The following is a 19,545-nucleotide window of genomic DNA, read 5'->3' on the forward strand; positions in this document are numbered from 1 at the left end:
AGAGCGTGAGACTTGAACGGTGTGAGAGAGAGGGAGATCAAGTCGATTTATAAAATAAAACGCAAAGTTTCGGAACGTAGCAGACTCTTTAGTCTCATTTCCGACAAGGGTGATGGTAGATCCTAGGAAGCTGTTTGTTTGATCTTATTGTAATCACTTTCGGATATATGACCTCTTCGTTTTAAGTTGAGCAATTAATTGGTGAGTTTTCGGCTCAGAAATGAATGGAGCATCCACCAAAGAACAAAGGACGTGCCGTCGTAATTTTAGACTCTCGCACCTATCATGATCGTGATAAGATGAGAACATTGATCCAAACAGGGCCGTATTTTTACGACCCAGTTGATTAATTTGATTTGTATTAGTTTTGCTTCACTAAGCCTCTTTGGGATTAGTCAGGAAAACTCACACCACCCTCAAATTTTATCAGATGCAAAACCTCGACCAATCGTGACTTGAATCAGCCAAGTGTTACAATTTTCTTTCCAAACAATTACTACCCAGATGAAATATCCACACCTAACAACTTAGAGTGTAGTCTTCAACCTTCAAAATGAGCTACATCAGTACAACGAGTTACTCTTCAAGACCTCAGCAGCAACATTAACAGAAAAGGAGAGGAGAAAGGAGATGAAAACAAGCACGGGGGAGGGGGTGGGAGGAAACGAGGTCCCGTATATTGCCACATATGCAAATATCTATATCCGTCTCAGTTTCTGACAACTGTTTCTTACGTCAAACAATAAAATGCATAAATAATCCATCGTTGTTTTGACAGTTGCAAGTTTCAAATCCAATCAAATAAAAGTACTATCACGCTCTATAATTAGACCAAGGTGGCATTAGCTGGTTAATTAAGCTCCACAATTGATCAGCATTCTAACACAGTGAGTAACTATACCAACAGAATCAATGGAGAAGATTTTAGAATATTTGGAACCAAAAGCTTTCAACAAAGTTCACTACGTGGCAGTGGTTTTTTGGATTCTGATCAATGTCATCTTCTTCGCCGTATTCGTCGACATGGAAAACAGCGAGCCCAGGTATGATTTCCGCTGTGGCGGAACGAAGAGTGAAAACGTCGACATGGTCCGTGGAAAATGTTACGAGAAATATATGAAGCAGTACAACAAATTCGCTTTTCCTATCTTTGGCTTCGTGATCCTCAATTTAGTCCTTATTGCATTTGTATGTGCCATTTACTCTCAAATAGTGAGAGCCAAAGTCGATCAACTGTCGCGAGGCATCCGTAACGGTGATCAAGAGAGACAGGTGCTCGACCAAGAGACTGCGTCATCAACTGGAAACAAGCTTTTTATTGCTTACTGCTGTCAACTATCGATAAGAATGGTTTTAGGAATAATTTTCATCATCCTACAAACTCAGTTGCTTTATCCTTTAAAGTTTTCCTCTAAGTTTAACTGTTATTTAACCGATGGAACCACTCAGCCGAGGAATTTATCCGACAACGCCCAAAACTCTACTTTACACGACTGTCACAATCAACGAGCGGAAAAGAAAACCTTCTGGATGTACGCTGTCCTTCTGATGAATGGAATTCATGTCGCTGGCATACTGGTTGAAACCGTCTACCTTATTTCGCAGGCATGCATTGAAAGGGGTTTCCATGCAAGACTCAAAGTTTCTAAAAACCCATCTAAGACTCAACCAACACCAAAAACGAAAGTTTAAAAAATTCATCAAACGCACACTGAAGGAAGCAATTGTTGAAGAGACCCAAGAACCTTTTGGACTCCAATCGTTTTTTACAGGTAATCCAGGCGAAAACACAATGCTAAAACATTGGACTTTGGATCAAATTTACACAAATCTTGTTGCGATTCCGGACAGAGTTACGTATCACTTCACTGAGAACAGAGAGGAACAACTCAAAATTTATCCAATGTCGCGCGGGAAAAATTCACAACCGAAAAGCTTGGAAGACCTCCTGAATGTTAAAAAAAATAAGAAAGTGTTAATCGTCGGTCGAGCCGGAATCGGCAAGACATTATTTTGTACCAAACTTCTCAGAGACTGGGCGTCACCTGAAGCCAAAATCCCTTTTGATGCCGCTTTCTTCGTGAAATTCAGAAAATTCAAATCGGAGGACAACCTTAGCCTCAGGGAACTGTTGATTAACTCCGAGTATTTCCCAACAAATCACCTAGATGACGAGGTCTGGAATCACCTGATTGAGAACCCTGAAGGCGTACTTATACTTTTTGACGGATTCGACGAATTTAAACTTGACGCAAACATGGACCAAGAACCTCCTCGTCCCAAGTACATTGAAGAGAAAAAGCCGCTCCAAATCCTCTACCAGTGGCTTGTGACCGGGAAACTCCTAAAAGATGCCTCAATTGTGACCACCACGAGACCTTCGGCTTTGTCGAGCATCAGACACCTTAACAAAACGTTTGCGAACAAAACGTTCGAAATTCTAGGATTTTCATCGGAACAAGTTAAAGAATATGTCTACAAATTGGCCGGAGATGAAAAGAGCGAAATACTATGGCGACACATCAGCAGCAACATGAATTTGCTCTCGCTATGCTATGTCCCGGTCAACAGCTTCATCATTTGCACAAGTCTGTTACAAATAATGGAGTCCGAAAGTTCCGATGACGTTACCCTCCCTGCCAAATTAACATCGATATACGAGAGTGCAGTGCAGGTGTTTTATTTTAAACATACAAGAGAATTGTGCCATACTCCGTTTACTGTCGGACATGACTTGCCCACCGAAGTGCTGAAGAAATTCAACGAACTAGGAAGAGTAGCGTTTGAAGGAATCAAAAACGGAGAGCTGATCCTTAAAGGAAGCGAAGTAAGCGGAATGGAAAAAAACGCTCTTTTTCACCGCTTACCCGACCGTAAAACGGACCCACTTAATCGTGAACCACAATTCTGTTTCATTCATTTGACAATGCAAGAGTTTTTCGCTGCGAGACACCTAGCCAACAACATGAGTGACACAGAATTAAAAAGATTTGTTTCCGAGAACATCAAGAACGGCAAATGGCAGCTGGTTTTTCAGTTTCTAGCAGGATTAATGGAGGATAAAATTCATCTATCAAACGAAATTATTACTAACCTTCTTCCTGTGAAAACTGAAGAACAAAGCTACACCGAACAGTGGACAGATAAAGAAGAAAAAAGGACAGTGACCTGCTGGCCAACTAGCGGCGAAAAAGATTTAGCAATGACATTAATAAAATGTTTAAACGAAAATTGTAGAATGAAGTTAGAAGCACAGGAAAAAATTCAACAATTGAACATTAATTTTGTAAATTTTAATAGTTGTCACCTCACAGCTGTTGATTGCTCTTCGTTAGTAAATGTAATTAATGTTCCACAAATTTCACATTTAAATTTGAGTTTCAATAACATTGATTCCTTAGGTTGCTTTGAAATTTGTAAATTGTTAAAATATAGGGAATCTCAACTGAGCTGGTTAGACCTCACAAGAAATCAGTTGACAGAAGAAGCAGTAAAGCATCTAGCTGAAGCCATCAACAACAACAACTGTCAGCTACGCACGTTAATCCTCCCGTATAATAACATCTCAGACATTGGAGCACAGCACTTGGCTGAAGCCATCAACAACAACAACTGTCAGCTACGCACGTTAGACCTCACACAAAATAACATCTCACACATTGGAGCACAGCACTTGGCTGACGCCATCAACAACAACAACAACTGTCAGCTACACACGTTAGACCTCTCACACAATAAAATCTCAGACATTGGAGCACAGCACTTGGCTGAAGCCATCAACAACAACAACTGTCAGCTACACACGTTAGACCTCACACAAAATAACATCTCACACATTGGAGCACAGCACTTGGCTGACGCCATCAACAACAACAACAACTGTCAGCTACGCACGTTAACCCTCAGAGCAAATAAAATCTCACACATTGGAGCACAGCACTTGGCTGAAGCCATCAACAACAACAACTGTCAGCTACACACGTTAGACCTCACAGCAAATATCATCTCACACATTGGAGCACAGCACTTGGCTGACGCCATCAACAACAACAACTGTCAGCTACACACGTTAATCCTCGCAAACAATTACATCTCAGACATTGGAGCACAGCACTTGGCTGAAGCCATCAACAGCAACAACTGTCAGCTACACACGTTAAACCTCACAGCAAATAACATTTCAGACATTGGAGCACAGCACTTGGCTGAAGCCATCAACAGCAACAACTGTCAGCTACACACGTTAGACCTCACACAAAATAACATTTCAGACATTGGAGCACAGCACTTGGCTGAAGCCATCAACAACAACAACAACTGTCAGCAACGAACATTATACCTTTTACAGAATCGTCACATCACAGAAAAAGTTAAGCAACATGCACTCAATTTACTTCGGAATAACCGGTCGAAGTGTAAGCTATTTTTTTAGGGTTCACCAATTCCAATTTTAAACTTAAACTAAATTATTTGAACCACTTACTATTCAAAATATCCGTGAGGTAACCAGCTCAGTGACAACTAAACCCAATGACTCAAAACTAAAAACGTGAATGAGAGAAAACTAACTCAGCACAAAGCAGCGAGATTATTTGAACCGGATCGAAATGAAGAAAAATGAACCAATGAAGATGTTTATTGAGAACAAAGGATGTCAAACTATTTTTCTTGTAAAAACGAACCAATAACATTGAAGTAAAAACACAAAGCTTACTGCAGAGAGAACAATCAAACCTCGGACCTCTTAGGAAACTTTGTCATTTTATGATTGGTGAGTTTTGATCCTAAATTCTCTCCATGCTTATGTATGTTTTTATTGCATGAAGTGTAACTGGAGATTTTAAGCGGAGCAGATGAGTGTATCTACTACAGATTGCTTGATGGATTACAGTTTTTTTTTTCATTGGTCGTGTTTTCAATAGTTTTTTTTTTGGTTGAAGCGAACCGGTTCAAGTAGTTTCACACTTCTGGCAAAATATCGAAAAAAGAATTATAACGAAATTTTTAATCAAATCGTCGCGCTTTCAAAGACAGAAGGCCTTTTTGTAGGTTATTTCTGTAAGATTATATCACATTCAAACAATTTGGTTTAGAGAGGTTTCTGCACTTCTTTTGAATATCAATATAATTTTTGTGCATACTTATGGGCTGTTATTCGTTTGATATCATAAATTATTGTAGAATTGATGTTCAAAATCTGGAGATGAGGCATCAGACTTGAACATTTAATATTTTAATTTACCAGGTATTGTTAATAGAGCGAAACCTCTCAAATTTATCATTGTAGAATAAACTTTGTAAACCGATTTCAACTTTGTGTGGTGATATATTTAGCCCTCAAGGTGAGGGTATGAAGCATCCCTAAAGAAAATCCTTACCCTATCTCAAATTAAACGATTTTCTCCTCCTTTTAACCCTGAACAACAATTCAACACCATGTCTTGAACCAACAGTAGAATATCAAGTGACATGAAATCAATGTAGCATTTTTCCTTGGGTATGTTCCTGGCCACTTTAAGGACACCTATCATCCTTTTTAAAAGCAAGATTTATGAAATCAGTGGATCTCAGCACACAAAAATTAAATAACAGAAAAGAAATGAGAGCAAAAAAAATGAATCCCACAGGTAAAGAGAATGGGAAGAGGAGGCAAGGAAACCTCACAAAGATTTCTACTTGTTGCAGCTAAAAGAAAACATAACACTTTTCTTAGCACTTTCATTCTCAGTTTTAATGATTTTTGCATGACTAGAATCAAAATGTAACTTTCCACACTTTTTTAAGAATGCTTTTGATCTCTACAAACTTTTTTGAAAAAGTGGGTGATTAGAATTTCTGTGTCCAAACACTTTTATTGAACATATCTTTTAATCTCTTTTAAACCCTTTAATTCTCATGACTGATAGAGACAGAATTTCTCATTACAATGTCAATACAATGTCAAGCTGACAAGTAATGAGAATAAAAGAAATGTCCATTAGGGCAATATTAGTTGATCCAATACCAAATTCTTTGAGCTAGCATCATAAGAATTGTATGGCAGACAGTAAGGAGAATTACTAGTGAGATCTTGGGGGTGAAAATCTCATGAACAGAGACACTTATGCAGAGCAGGGCTTCTACCAGTTTCCACTCAATTCTACAGAAAACCTTATTCAAAGCTGTTTGAGAAATATCTCTATTTGTTTAGAAATGCCAAGTGATGCCAAAAATTATATTTGTTTTGTAGTGAACAAATTTTGCAAGCCTTTGCATACAATCAGCAACCTAGCAATTCACTGTTAATCAAAAGGAAAGAAAAATTAAGTGGATGTTGTGATAAAGGTTCATTGGAAATTTAAAGCATTAGCAATCATAAGTTTGAAAAGAAGAAAAATTAACTCTGAGTCTGTAAAGCTACATATAATTAGCACACAATGTTGATTAATCCAGTGAGAAATAATGATGCGAAATTCTCCCTAAAATAACTTCTTGAAAGTTACAAGATAATACCAAAGTACATTTTACAACTGAAAAGTATACTTGTGCAGTGAGATCACTACTTTCAATAATTTCCTTTGGAACAATGACTGGAATCTGCAGATTTTTCACCTTCCTTATCATTCTCCTGACTAACCTTGTATACTTGAATTTGAACGAATTGTGCATTTCTTCAATTTTATAACTGATAGTGGCACTTGTCACAGCAGCCTTTTTAGCAGTAACATTAGCTGCAATTGTGGCTACATTATCTGCAGATAAGTTTTCTGGTGATGGGTCAAACTCCAAAAACTGCTGCTCCAGTTGCTGGACAGCTTGTTGGATTTCATTTTTGTGATATTTTGCTCTTTCCTAAATAGAAAAGAGAACAGTATCAGTGTCGAATAACAGTGATTGATGAAGAAAAAGCTAACAACATACAGTTCAACTTGTATAGAGCAGCCACCCACAGGGAATTGCAAGGAGACCCCTCACACAGTTTCCACTGAATATGAGTAAAATACAGTAAAAATCATCATTTTATGCCATAATTGAACACTTAATTTAAAGTTTACTCAAAAGCTCCCTAAAAAATGTATTGACCATAAGTTAATATCAGTAAACAAAATCAAAAAAATGGTGACATAGTACCAAACAAGAAGACTAGAGCAGGATTACTGTAGACTATTGTACATTCTGATTAGTTCTCAATATTATTATGATCTATTGAAGGACAGACGTGTAGATGACATCATTATTAAAACTCTTTTTAAATTCTTTATTATATAAAACAAATAGATTCCAAGTTGCCGTGCGTCTGTTCAGTTATAGATTACAGAGGATATCAAAATGTGGTAAGAACATCAGTGACACACTCAGCTGCACCTCGTGTGCCACTTTTTTGTTCTTACCACATTTTGACCTCATCTGTGATCTATTACTGAACAGACGAATGGCAACTTGGAATCTATTTGTTAAATAGATGTGCTTAACTATTTTTTCTTTTGTAGCATATTGTTACACTTTTGTTCCCATAAAATGTCATTCTTGACAAAGAGCATAATACACATTGAAATAGACTGATTCAAGTAGGAAAGGTTCTGAGGTGAATTAGGTGGCACAACTTCTTAGAATGAACATTACTTCTTAATTTAACTTGCTACCTGGAGGCACTTTCACTCCATCTGTTTAATTTGTTTTATTCTCTGTTCTTCATCCCAAACACTCCTACACCATCCCTTACAGGTTCTAAAACCAAGGGAGACTCAATAACCAGCTCACACTTGGTGATGTCATCAGCTCTTTCTTGTGTAGAACAAATTGATACAGCTTGCGGTGTTGAAATAATGTCACAAAAACAAAATCTATCATAGATTTAAGGTTGTTTTGCAGGAGTAATTGGCAATTCTGTTGAGCTATTGTTTAAACAGTGTCATAGTGTCCTCAAGGGGTTTGCCTGATAAAATTTAGAAGTTACTAGTGAAGTTTAAACCTGAGGCAGTAGAGACAGCATTAATTACAGTATTACAATTACCTCTTTGTTCTTAAACCATTTGAAAATACAGTTGCTCAATTTTAATTGTATTAAATTCCACTATTTGATTTTGCTTTTGTGCTTGACACTTGGTAAATGAACATTATTCTAAGATAGAACAAAAATATTTAACTTTGGAAATTTTTTTTCTTTTTGGAATGTTGAAATGTTATTTTAGTCTTCCAGCCCTAATGCTATCATTTCCTTTTACATTGAACCTCCCTTCCCACTAAAAATTTACAGCACCATTAATAAATAAATGGCATGAATTGAAGAATCCCTTCTAAATTACTGGGTAAATAAAAGAAACAAAAGCAAAATATGCTGTAGCAGCTTAATGTGTTGAGTTGACATAGAGCTCTCGAGTCTCATGCATTGAGTGTGAGACTTATGCAAACAAATTCAATCTTACACTCTCATGCTAAAGCCATTAATTCTCACTCCTTTAAGGTTTCAAATTTATTCTGTTGATTTTGCGAAAGGAAACTGCTGCTTTCATTAAGTACCTATAACATTAGTTATCCTTCCAAATATAATTTCCATGTGCACTCACTTGGCACACTTTTCAACAGCAGAAATTCTCTCTCAGATTAAAGAAATGCACATCTTAGCTATTTCATTTTTTTTTTACAATTTTCTGGAGAAACATGCGCCCATACCCTCTTTCCCTTCCCACCCTTCATAGGTGATTGCCTGTGACATCTCACTCTTTGCCAGTAAATGGACATGAGAGCTCTGGTTGACCAATTGTAATCATTTTTTACAACTTATGTCTCTTCAAATAACATCTCATCAAAAAGGAAAGCACCTTATTACCATTCAACAGCAAACAGACAAACTGCACTGCAACATAAGTCATTAGATTTCACTTCCCAGAAAAGTATACAGGAAGGTTTACAGCCAATCAGTATAACTTTAGCTTTAAGTCTTGGAATAAAAAGGTAGATTTTTGTGTTATATTGCTCCAAATGAAACACATAAATGATACAGCAAAGACTAAATTTAGGTTGGCAGAAAAATTTAAAACATGTACCATCTTCAAGGGTAGTTACTAAAACAAGGAATGACCTAAAATGACCTAAAATGACCTAAAATGACTTTGAGTGAATTCTTAAATTACCAAAAATACCTAATATGACCTTAAGTGACGTGACAATGTGGCATTGACAAAATATGGATCGGACCAGACTTAACTGGATCGGATCAGATCAGATTGTTCATTTTGGTTTGTGGATATTATGTGATGTAGCATTTGGTTTTCGGTTTTTGTCAAAAATTCAAATGGGATTTCCAAATTTCTTCTGGTTTGTCTTCAATCTGAGTGGCAATTAAATGCTTCCACTAATCTCAAACAGCAGCGAAATGCAAATGTTATTGAGAGGAATGCATGACTAACCAAATGTTGCTGAAATAATTTTTGGTTGTTGGTTGAATATCATAGGGATCTGTAGGAGGTCATGTGCCTTGAATAGTACCTGAGACTTTGAGTTTGCAATGTGGAGCACTTGAGTCGTTGCATCAGCAATGGAAGAAGCTCAAGGACCTTAAGAAGCAACTGTGGATTGTCTTGCATTTTTCTCAACTGACTGATGAAATGATACATGCCTCCAGTTTGCCTTCGTCAATGGTGGCACTACACAACACTCCTCGCTACAGCCGTGAAATTGACTACATGGGGTTTTTGGGCAAAAAAAAAAGACTCCCAAAGGGGCCTACGCTCTATTTTGTCATGCAGACTTTATTTTGGCTTGTCGCACAAAATTTCTAATTTTATTTTTCATGATCCGATCCATGATTTGTGATCCGATCCGTGATCCAATCCGTGATCTGATCCGTGATCCGGTCTGTGATCCAATCTGCAAACTCAAGTCATTTTAGGTCGTTTTAGGTCGTTTTAGGTCATTTTAGGTCATTCCTTGTTTTAGTAACTACCCATCTTCAAGTCCAAATCTTTTGATTGAATCTTCAAATTTGCTGATTCTGATCTTTCACAAGCAAAGCCGTTAGCGTTTCAACAAGATCTTATGTCAGAAAAGAACTTTGGATTCTGTTTTCCACAGCAGTTAACTACATAATTTTTTCAGCCCTAAGATTTTGATGACATATTTCTTGCATAGGACCAAATCATTTGTTCTGTATACGACAAGTCCTGAATTTTTACATTAAATTCTGTACATGTCAAAGACACGAGACAGTGAATGAGTTTAGATAGTTTGGGATAATTGAGCACAAAGTCAATCACAATAAAAAAAAAAGGCTGATATGTGGCTAAGGTAATGGTGTTTCATACCTTAACCAGACTTGTATCCATAGTTAGGTGGCACATAACACCGGCAGCGACAACATTCATCAATCGACGAATTGAAAGTAAGCATAAATGCTACATGGAACTTGTATTGATTACATGGGTATATGTGTCTTTTTAATGGCTTTTTCAAGAAATTTGTATTTATGTTGATCTGCATCCAATCCTGGTAATAGCTCACCTTGAAATTTGTTTAATAAATCTTGAAATACCTCCCACAGCAGAGTCACTTCTCGCCATGAATATCCATTGTTTACAGTAAAAGCCAACATGTGATAATGAATATCAGGGAGTATCCCGGACCTCAAATCATCTTCTGCGTCAAATTCTGGACTTTGTAGAACCTTTCCCAACAATTTCTTTCTTTCTTTTACGTTGGTGACACAAAAGAAATTTAGAAAGCCATGTTTACTGCTCTTGAGGCATTCGTTACCAGGGATACTCGTCTTTTAATGATCTGCAATAGTGGCTCAATCAATCAGGCTTGAGTGCAAATGCCGCCTGAACATGTCTCATAACGATTTTGTCAATGCCATTTGATACTGAACTATCATAAGACCATATAAAGCTACATGGCAGAGTGAATCATGAGCTTATATCAGATATGTGTGAATGGTTTGTGCAGTGATGTCAGTCGGTGTTCATGGCAGAAAGATGATGAACCTTCCAGTAAATGCAATTTAGCCTGTGTAGCTGGCTTGATGTTTTGGTACGCTGTGGTCTGTTCTTTGAAAAGTGGTGAGCAGGAAAGTTTGGATTGGCGTTTGTACTATTTTCTGTCTCTTCAAGCTTCAAAGGACACACAAATCTGCCAACTACATAGAATAATGGAATTCAGTAAACTATCTGAACATGTCTCAACGATTTTGTCAATACCATTTGTTACTGAACTGTCATGGTATATATTGAGACCAAAATTTATTTTTGTATGTTAATCTTGCAACAATATTTGGTGGTGTGCCAACATTGGTTGTTTAAGGAGCACTGCCATAAATTCCTGCATCACATCTTGGCCAACATGTCATTGGCAATGACCTATGTCTGTTTGAACAAGGAGTACCATTCCAGCTATTATGAAGACAGTCATAAAGGTAAATAATTTTGTGCCAACATTGCATGACATTATGGTATTTGGCATGTGGGTGTGTTAGCCTATATCAGGAAGCGATGACTAAGTTATGTTTTCCTCTTGTCCATGCCAAAGACCAAGGTCACAGAGTAAAACATTATGCCCAACATTAGGCCAATATTGCTTAATGTGATACATTAAATTATTGCAGTCAAGTTTGCATGACTTGACAATGATTAAATCAGCAGGTTAAAAGTAGTAACTTATTGAGTTGTAATACAATTTTTAGACCTCTGAACTCTGAAATAAAACTGAGATTTTTAGTACAAATCTGCTCTATAGCTTTCTTCAGATAAATGTGGTCCTTACACTATTGCAGTTCCAGTAAAGTAGCATTAAGAAAGCAGAAGCATCAATGTCAGACATCCTATGTAAAGCAAAAATGTAATTCTTTAATGGATAAGACTTTGACTTTAAAATTTCCATTCCCTTACAAAAAGTTTCTGTTTTAAAATATTATTCAAATATTATATTTTATTAACCCTTTCCACCTTAATATCTGTATGTATTTTCTTCATACTGTTTGCTAAACATTTTTCTAAGGTGCTGATAAGGAGAATTTGTTCAACAACCAAGAGCTGCTTTATTTGGTAATCATTTCCTTTATGACTTTCAAATTTGTCTCAGGGTTGATATTGTAGAAGGAAATTATATGCTGAAGTCACTATTGGGATTAAAGAGTCAAACAAAAATAATGTATGGATTAATTTTTCTTGTAAGATTAATAAGTAACTCAGGAAAAAACATTTGCAGTAAAAATTACACATGAATAACTTCAATGGGATACAAACAATGAAATTTAATAAACAACAGACTGACGATATGGCTGTGAAACAACAGTTTAATAATCACAAAAGCATTCCAGCTCTTCTACGCATTGTGCTTTGTATGAAAACTTACATTTACACTCCAGTCAAAATTAACAAGACTGTGTTCTAATACATATTACACACTCAATACAATCGAAAATGGATACATTGCACTTGACACTTGGTGATGGTTCCACCAACTAAAATATTAATTATTAAAAAACTCAAACTGATGCTATAATTAAGAAGGAACATTGTAATTTTCAGGCTACTTAATAAGCATATTAATCAATGCAATTAAATTTAAACAAACACAGTGAATTTAATGGGATTCAACCTCAATGGGAAAATTGAGAACAAGTAAATGGACAAAAAAATTGCTAGTTTTCTCTCTTTAAATTTTTTGTTATAGCACTCCTTTGTAATTTGAATGTTGCAAGTTCTGTTCATTTTTGTAACCATGTTGCAAGTTTCAAAACATTCTGATAGCTTGAATTGTAGCCACCAACTTTAGATACTTGTATTTTCATGGATGATGTATGATGCTAATTGAAATGAGTGGAGTGAAGTTTTGACCGTGTGACTTATCTGGGTAGTCAAGCACAATTTAGGATCCAGTAAAATGAACATACTTAAAGCCAGTAGTATAATTGAAACATGGGTGCTGAAAACTGGTACCAATATTTGCAACATTGGTCTTTTTCTAATGATCAAGAGGTAGGACAGAGAAGTTGTGTGTTATTTTCTAGCACAGGACCTTTTTGTGAATAAAATCTTCACCTAAGATATTTTAGATCTGTATATGGACTGAGAGATCTGATTTACCTTGGTTTTTAATTTGAACACAGTATTGTCTTAAAGGTAAGAGCTGCTAGAGGTGTTGTTACACCAGACCATAACAAGTTAAGGGGGGTAAGTTTCTAAAGAAACTGTGGTGCTGTGTATGTGGGAGAGTATAACAGGGTAACTTGCTATCATCAACTGAGTTGATAAGTAAACAGAAATTGGCCACCCGTAAGAGTTTCAAAGCTGAAATTTCAAGTGTTAGCCCCTTATCAGAGCAAGAGTTAAGGGCTAATGCTCTAAATGTCAGCTTTGAAACTCTTAACGGTGGCCAATTTATGTTATCAACTCAGATGATGATACCACATTACCTCTGTACAAGGTAGACCTGGTACCAAGTAATCAAAGGGTGGATGATGCTACCCAATAGATAAATGGCTATCCAGGGGATAAGTGATAGCAAGACGTACTGTGCTATCTACTAGATGCAGCCTGTGTCTTTAAGTAATGAGTGGCTTCGACAGTTGAGTAACAGTCATGGTTGTAAATAACGGTTTTATAGTAATGTTTCATGATCTAATAAACACTAAATTGGACTCGAAACCATCCTCTGAGGCATGGATAAAATGGCAATTACCCACAAATCTGGCATTTCTCCTATTTCAATAGATAGCGTGATGTTTAAGAAGGAGGGAGCCAAAATCCTGGCCCTCTAATGTCAAAATTAACCACTGAGAGGATAATCCTTTTGTAATTCTTCAAAAAATGTTGTTTCCAGGAGGAAAAAGCTTGGTCTTTTTCCAGTATGTTTTATCCAGCAATTGAGCATGACTTTGTAGACCTTTGGTGGGCACTTAGGTGGACAAGGTAGTCGATTTCCACTTTCTAGAAAGTCAGAGAGCTGTGGGTCAAAAAAGAAGAATTAAGTTTATTTTAGAAAGAACATAAAAAGGGTTGATTCATTTTAGCATGCTGTATGGAACTCAGGGATTGAGGCAAACAAAAAGTAAGGACTACAGAGCTGGCTAAGCCACAGAGTTTGACCTCGCAAGCTAGGCTGAGTGATTTTCAATTACATAAAATATTAATTTCAATAAGGTGCAACTACTGTCATTTCTACTTTTTGTGTGGCTTTAACTCCCAAAGTTTTAGGCGTCACACAAATATCAATTTTTTTGTTGATTCTTTTTAACTTGCAGTGAGTTTACTTCTGTGAAAAAAAGGGAATGCTCTTAGTCTTAGCATCATAACAATTGTATAGCAGACAGCAAGGAGTATAAATTTACTAACAAGATCTGGGAGTGAAAGGAGTAAAAGACATTTCTCATCTCTCACCTTGCAGTTTTCAACATCTTTGTATGGTTTCTCCCCAAAGGAAAAAATTTCCCACATAGTCACTCCAAAACTCCAGACATCACTTTTTGTTGTGAATCGTTTTTCTAGCAAACTTTCCAGTGCATACCTGGAATGAAGAGTACAATAGAGAATTTAAATTTACCAAGCAAAAAATTTGTAACCCAAAGTGAAAAGCAAAACTGTGAGGCAGTTATCCAAGGTTTTCAGTCAGAGGTCCTGAAAAGTAACTTTTAGGTGCATGTCAATTAGAGAATAAACAAATTTAGTTTCAATAACCAGCTGAGACAATTTCTTTGACCAAAGAAGTCTGATTCCTACTGTTTTCCCATGGTGAAGGTTTCGCATCTGAAGGGGTGAGAGGAAGGCACAAAAGTTCTGGGTCAGTCTGAAGAAGTGGAGCAAAGAGAGACCAATGCAACTCCAGATTCCTTTTAACCCTTTATCTCCCAGAAGTGACTAACATGTAACTTCTCCCTATGGTATCCATAGTTTTTCTAGTGAACGCTTAATGAGAAAACTCAAACTTATCAGGAAGAAGTTTTTATGGTCAGAGCGATCAACGATTAGGGCTAATGCTTGAAACATCAGCCTTTAACTCCTTACAGTGATCAATTTACATTTTCAACTCAGTTGTTAACACTAAATTACTTATTTACAAGGAGTTGTGTAGCAGCAAGAGGAGAGAATTAACAATCAGATCTTAGGAGTTAAAGGATTAACAATTGAATGACAAAAGTGTTAAAATAAGAGCAGTTGTTTCTCCAATTTTTGCTCCCTCTGTCAGCTATTATAAGACAACCTTTATACCTGACAGTAAATAGTTTGAACCTGGAGGTAATGTGTGTCTGGTCAAGAGTAGTCCAGAGAAAGGCTGTTGTTGGTAGTAGTGACTGATGTTTCAACAACCTTAGTGGAAGTCATCATCAGAGTCAAAAAAAGAAAAAGAAAAAAATACTGCTTAGGTTGGTGAATGTCAGTCACTACTGACCACAACAGTTCTTCTCAGGACTACACTCGCTCAGATGATCAAACTTTATTACTTCAAAAGCTACCATCACATTTCCTTACAAAAGAAATGAATTTATTTAAAAAAATTGCTCTCTTACCACTTGATAGGCACCTTGCTGGATTCCTGAAGTTTGTAGTATTCTTCCAACCTGGAGAGTCCAAAATCACTGATCTTCACCAGGTCCTCCCGCATAACCAGGATATTCCTTGCAGCAAGGTCTCTGTGAAGTAGTTTTTGAGTTTCCTAAAAGCAGTAAATGTTTTAATTCACATCTTCCTCTCCAATGTATCCTGAATAGGCTTAGGAAAGTCCTCATTTGGACCTGTAGCAATCTCACATTTTGAAAAGCATAACTGTTCCTAGAAATACTCCACTCCAAGAAGCACTGCAAATAACTGGCCAAAAAATTGACTAATGTGCCTCTTCAGGGGGGAGGGGTACAATAGCATTCTTATCAGTGGTGGTGAGGGACTATTTTAAAACACATTTATGGGAACATGATTGTTGCCCAGGTTAAATGATTTCTGGGTAAAGTAGGCATTTTTTTATGTTGGAAAACCAATGGTTTTTAATGCTGATACCAGAAACTGATACAAGTTTTGAAATAGAAATTTCTTTTCAAATTGAAAGCTACAAAGCTCAAAGGTGACATGACAATGCTAGAGTTTTTATCTGAAGAAAGGGAAAGGGTAGGGCACATATCGGTAAGGGAGGGCTATCGGACCTTTCATGCTATGTAGATTCTAGATGACAGACCATGCCCTGATCAATTAGGCTTTCTACCATCTAAGGACAGACTTCTCTCAAAATCGTAGACAAGGTTAATATTCCTTAATGAGCATACAAAGGAACCTTGAAGTTTGTAATCTTACTTTTGAGTGAAAAGTCTATTGTTTTTAAACGTCTAAAGGTCTCTAGGTAACATCAGCAGAAAATCATTCAGGCATACCAGGTAATTCATTCCTTTGCAAATTTGCAAACAGAATTCAAGGAGCTGTGGTGTTTGAAGAATTTCCTTTTGAGAAAAAAATAGTACAGTCATTTTCTCAAAATCAACCTCTTCTCATTTTGTTTCACTGTTAACTCTTTAACTCCCAAGATCTGACTGTTACTTCTTTCCTCCAGCTGCTACACATTTCCTTATAGATTAGTTATGAGAATTTTTAGTCAGATCAAAAATAACGAGTTAAAGGGTTAAATAAATATAGTATTTATGGACTATGGTTGAATTATGTGCATATATATGTAATTGATAGGCAAAATTAAAATAATATTCGGTAGAATAAAATTTCTGCTCTATTTTAATTACCTACTACAAAAATTTACTACATTTGGCCATGACCAGAAGAAGACGTTTGCCTGCAGATCATAATTTATTCAGAAGTCCAAAGGCTTTTGTGGAAATTTATAATTGAGAAGGAATTTGTTCATCAATAAACACTAGTAGAATAATTTTAAGTAACTCATCGCCCCCACAAATTAAACAAACTAGTAATAGGCTTTGCCTAATAGCTTTCCTCTAGGTCAGAAAATCAACTTTATTAGTGAGTACCGATCTGCTTCAGCAGGCTAAACCACATTGAAATTGTTACATAGTTTCTCTGTTCTAAAAGGGACAATTTTAATGTAAATCTGTATCCCACCTTGTTTTTGGGTAAGTACTGCACCAAAGCTCCCAGTGGAGCAAGCTCTGTCACCAGCATAAGTTTTCCTTTCTCATCTGAAATAAGAGATAACATTTCCAACTTTAGACTATCTATGAGTCAAATTTTTGCAGGAAATATTAGAAATCAAATCTGAGCAATGTAGATATTGGGTAGTACACAGGTGTCAGTACCCACCTACAGTCATGTGGGACATATAATTCTAGTTTTAATTTTTTGCACAGTTAGTCTCATAACGGATGCTCATGTGCTTAAAAATGCAATGGAAGGCTTGTTGTTGGGCACAGTGACTTCCAGGAGTAAACATGGATACTGGTCTATTAACCCTTTAACTCCCACGAGTGACCAAGACAGAATTGCATGTCTGCATGTCTCTATTTGTATTAAACATGCAGGTTATAGTTAAAATTCCAGTTGAAGATCGTAAACTGGATGGCGTGTTTAATTTTCCATGCGAGGCGTCATGGAACGTTTGTGCTGTGATTCTGACACATCGCCAGAAATCAAGGACATTTCGAGCCCGCTAACAATTATCAGCGGTATATCGTATTACACTCTGGAACAATAGAATATCAAGAGAATTCAATATGGCGGCGATCACGGCTCGATCTGCAAAGAAGAGTGTTTCGTACCATGACTTATACAATTTGAGCACCGTAGATCTTCTATTTGATGAAAAGAAAAAGAAAAGAAGACCTGAAAGTAAATCTTTGGGATTTTTCGAGGCAGAGCGATGACATGATGTCAGAATTTTGATTTGCTTTGATTTGATTTTCGTGCCAAGACTACTGAATTTGCATTCAATGCCTGGCATATTTTTATTCCGAAAAGGACCTGAGAACTAATTTATTTCCCTGCAAGGACATAAACAAATATGGCCGACGATTCGAAGATCATCGTTGCTCGTGTTTAACTATTTCAGTCATAGTTTTCGACATGGCGTCTCGTCACTTACTCAACATGGAAAATAAGGGATATTCTGGCGCGTTGGGAAGTTTTTTGATGGGAGGAAATGACAATTTTACAGGATATTTGGACGCTTCGAACTCTGTAGCAGTCAATTCGATCGAGAGCAGTTGACTTTATCGATGCACTTTCCTGTAATAGGCGAGTGTTTGGGATGGAGAACGACGGATTTTGAAGAACTGTATGGTGACCTAGGTCAATGATTAATGACAAAAGAACTGGCTCGGGAAGTAAGTGGTTTTTATTTATCGAGTCCCTGTGAGGTTTGATGAATAGCAGAATCAGTACTGAATATGTCTCGATCGAGAGCAGACGGGACCATGAGCTCCTGATTGTTATATTTTAGAAATTTTACAAATTTCTATACAGTTTCTTACATTATTTGGAAATTATTATTATTTGAAATGCGCAAGCGCGGCCGCCATCTTGTCCAATATTTCTGCCGATGACACGGGGCTGAAGGAGATATGAATTACCTCCATCTGGAGAAACTAGCCGCTCATCTCGCAAGCACGGGGATACTGTGTTTGAGATTCACCTGCAGGACGAGAAACTTCAAGTATAGGATACAGTGTTTCACTGCAGTTGTGGTGAGAGTAATTTTCTTGTTCGTGGTTGGCGATTAATTAATTGTAACATTGTGGTACGAGCTTTGTAATGTAATTTACGACACGGAGTCAAGAATGTCGCTTTTTTTTTTTACTTAATTTACGAATCGGTTTAGTTTAACACCTACAAACTGCACGGTTTTTTCCCTGACTGCTGCTCTCAACTCAATAATAAGAGCTACTTTCTTCCTACTATTTATACTCTCAGCAGAAACTCATATTTAAGAAACGAATATAAGCAATAACAGCTGTTTGGTAAGGAAACCAGATGGTCTTTGCAGGTTGTCTATTAGGAATTAGAGATAAGAGGCTTGTGAATTCTTTAGCTACAATGCCAGCATAGACAAAACACAGATCAAATTGCAGATCACATCATGGATGCGATCATGGCTGGGATCACTCAGCATATTAGATCATGGATTGGATCATTGTAAAAAAGGAACTAACATGAAATCCGATGCAGGTTGTTGACATGGGCAACTTCTTAATATTCACCAGCTTATTATGATGATCTGAGTGATTTTTTCTTCAGATGTTTATAATTTATTTTCTCCTCAATGACAATTTTACAATGTTCTCCTGTCACCACATCACGCAGGAATAAACCCTGCCATGCCCCTTGCATGTTAAAACAATGATTTTGAAGTTGTGTTTATTTATAGGCCATTCGATGGGTGCACATGTTGATGCTAAGGTAGCTTCAAACAGCAGTTTGACCACAAACTTTGTATTTGGCGTTGCTTGTTTGTCATACCCCTTACATCCTCCACATAAGACCTCAGAGTTTTGAGTATCATCACTTCTCCATCTTGGATTGCCTGCATTGTTTATAAGTGGCAGAAAAGATTCATACTGCAGGCCCGATTTAATGGATACAGCTCTGAAGAGAATGGCAAATGACTGGAAAATGCACCGGGTGGAAG

The 19,545-nt window shown here is 36.9% G+C and overlaps 2 protein-coding genes and 2 pseudogenes across 2 annotated transcripts in view; 2 read left to right on the plus strand and 2 right to left on the minus strand.

The window, feature by feature from the left end:
• The window catches only part of LOC131795825 (scaffold protein salvador), a 93,681-nt gene that overhangs the window by 11,655 nt on the left and 62,481 nt on the right, over positions 1-19,545 (plus strand). The window lies entirely within an intron of this gene.
• Positions 849-5,300, plus strand: LOC136282366 (NACHT, LRR and PYD domains-containing protein 12-like; annotated as a pseudogene).
• On the minus strand, positions 5,300-11,421 carry LOC136282432 (uncharacterized protein C8orf74 homolog; annotated as a pseudogene).
• On the minus strand, positions 12,242-17,550 carry LOC136282367 (tyrosine-protein kinase CSK-like). Its single transcript, XM_066169904.1, has 6 exons — positions 17,226-17,550; positions 17,028-17,104; positions 16,334-16,399; positions 15,482-15,627; positions 14,355-14,481; positions 12,242-13,920 (listed from the first exon to the last, which is right to left on the minus strand). Exons 1-6 carry the CDS (start codon positions 17,242-17,244, stop codon positions 13,744-13,746), a joined length of 612 nt encoding a protein of 203 aa, XP_066026001.1. The 5' UTR covers positions 17,245-17,550; the 3' UTR covers positions 12,242-13,743.

This window comes from Pocillopora verrucosa, chromosome 7 (genome assembly GCF_036669915.1).
Source record: "Pocillopora verrucosa isolate sample1 chromosome 7, ASM3666991v2, whole genome shotgun sequence".
Taxonomy (NCBI): domain Eukaryota; kingdom Metazoa; phylum Cnidaria; class Anthozoa; order Scleractinia; family Pocilloporidae; genus Pocillopora; species Pocillopora verrucosa.

Bases quoted from the DNA above. Each gene is read 5' to 3' on its own strand.
- LOC136282367 (XM_066169904.1), bottom strand. The intron at 16,400-17,027 runs GTGGGATACAGA...TTTTCTCAAAAG, and splicing joins AGTACTTACCCAAAAACAAG to GAAATTCTTCAAACACCACA. The intron at 15,628-16,333 runs GTATGCCTGAAT...TACTGCTTTTAG, and splicing joins GCAAAGGAATGAATTACCTG to GAAACTCAAAAACTACTTCA.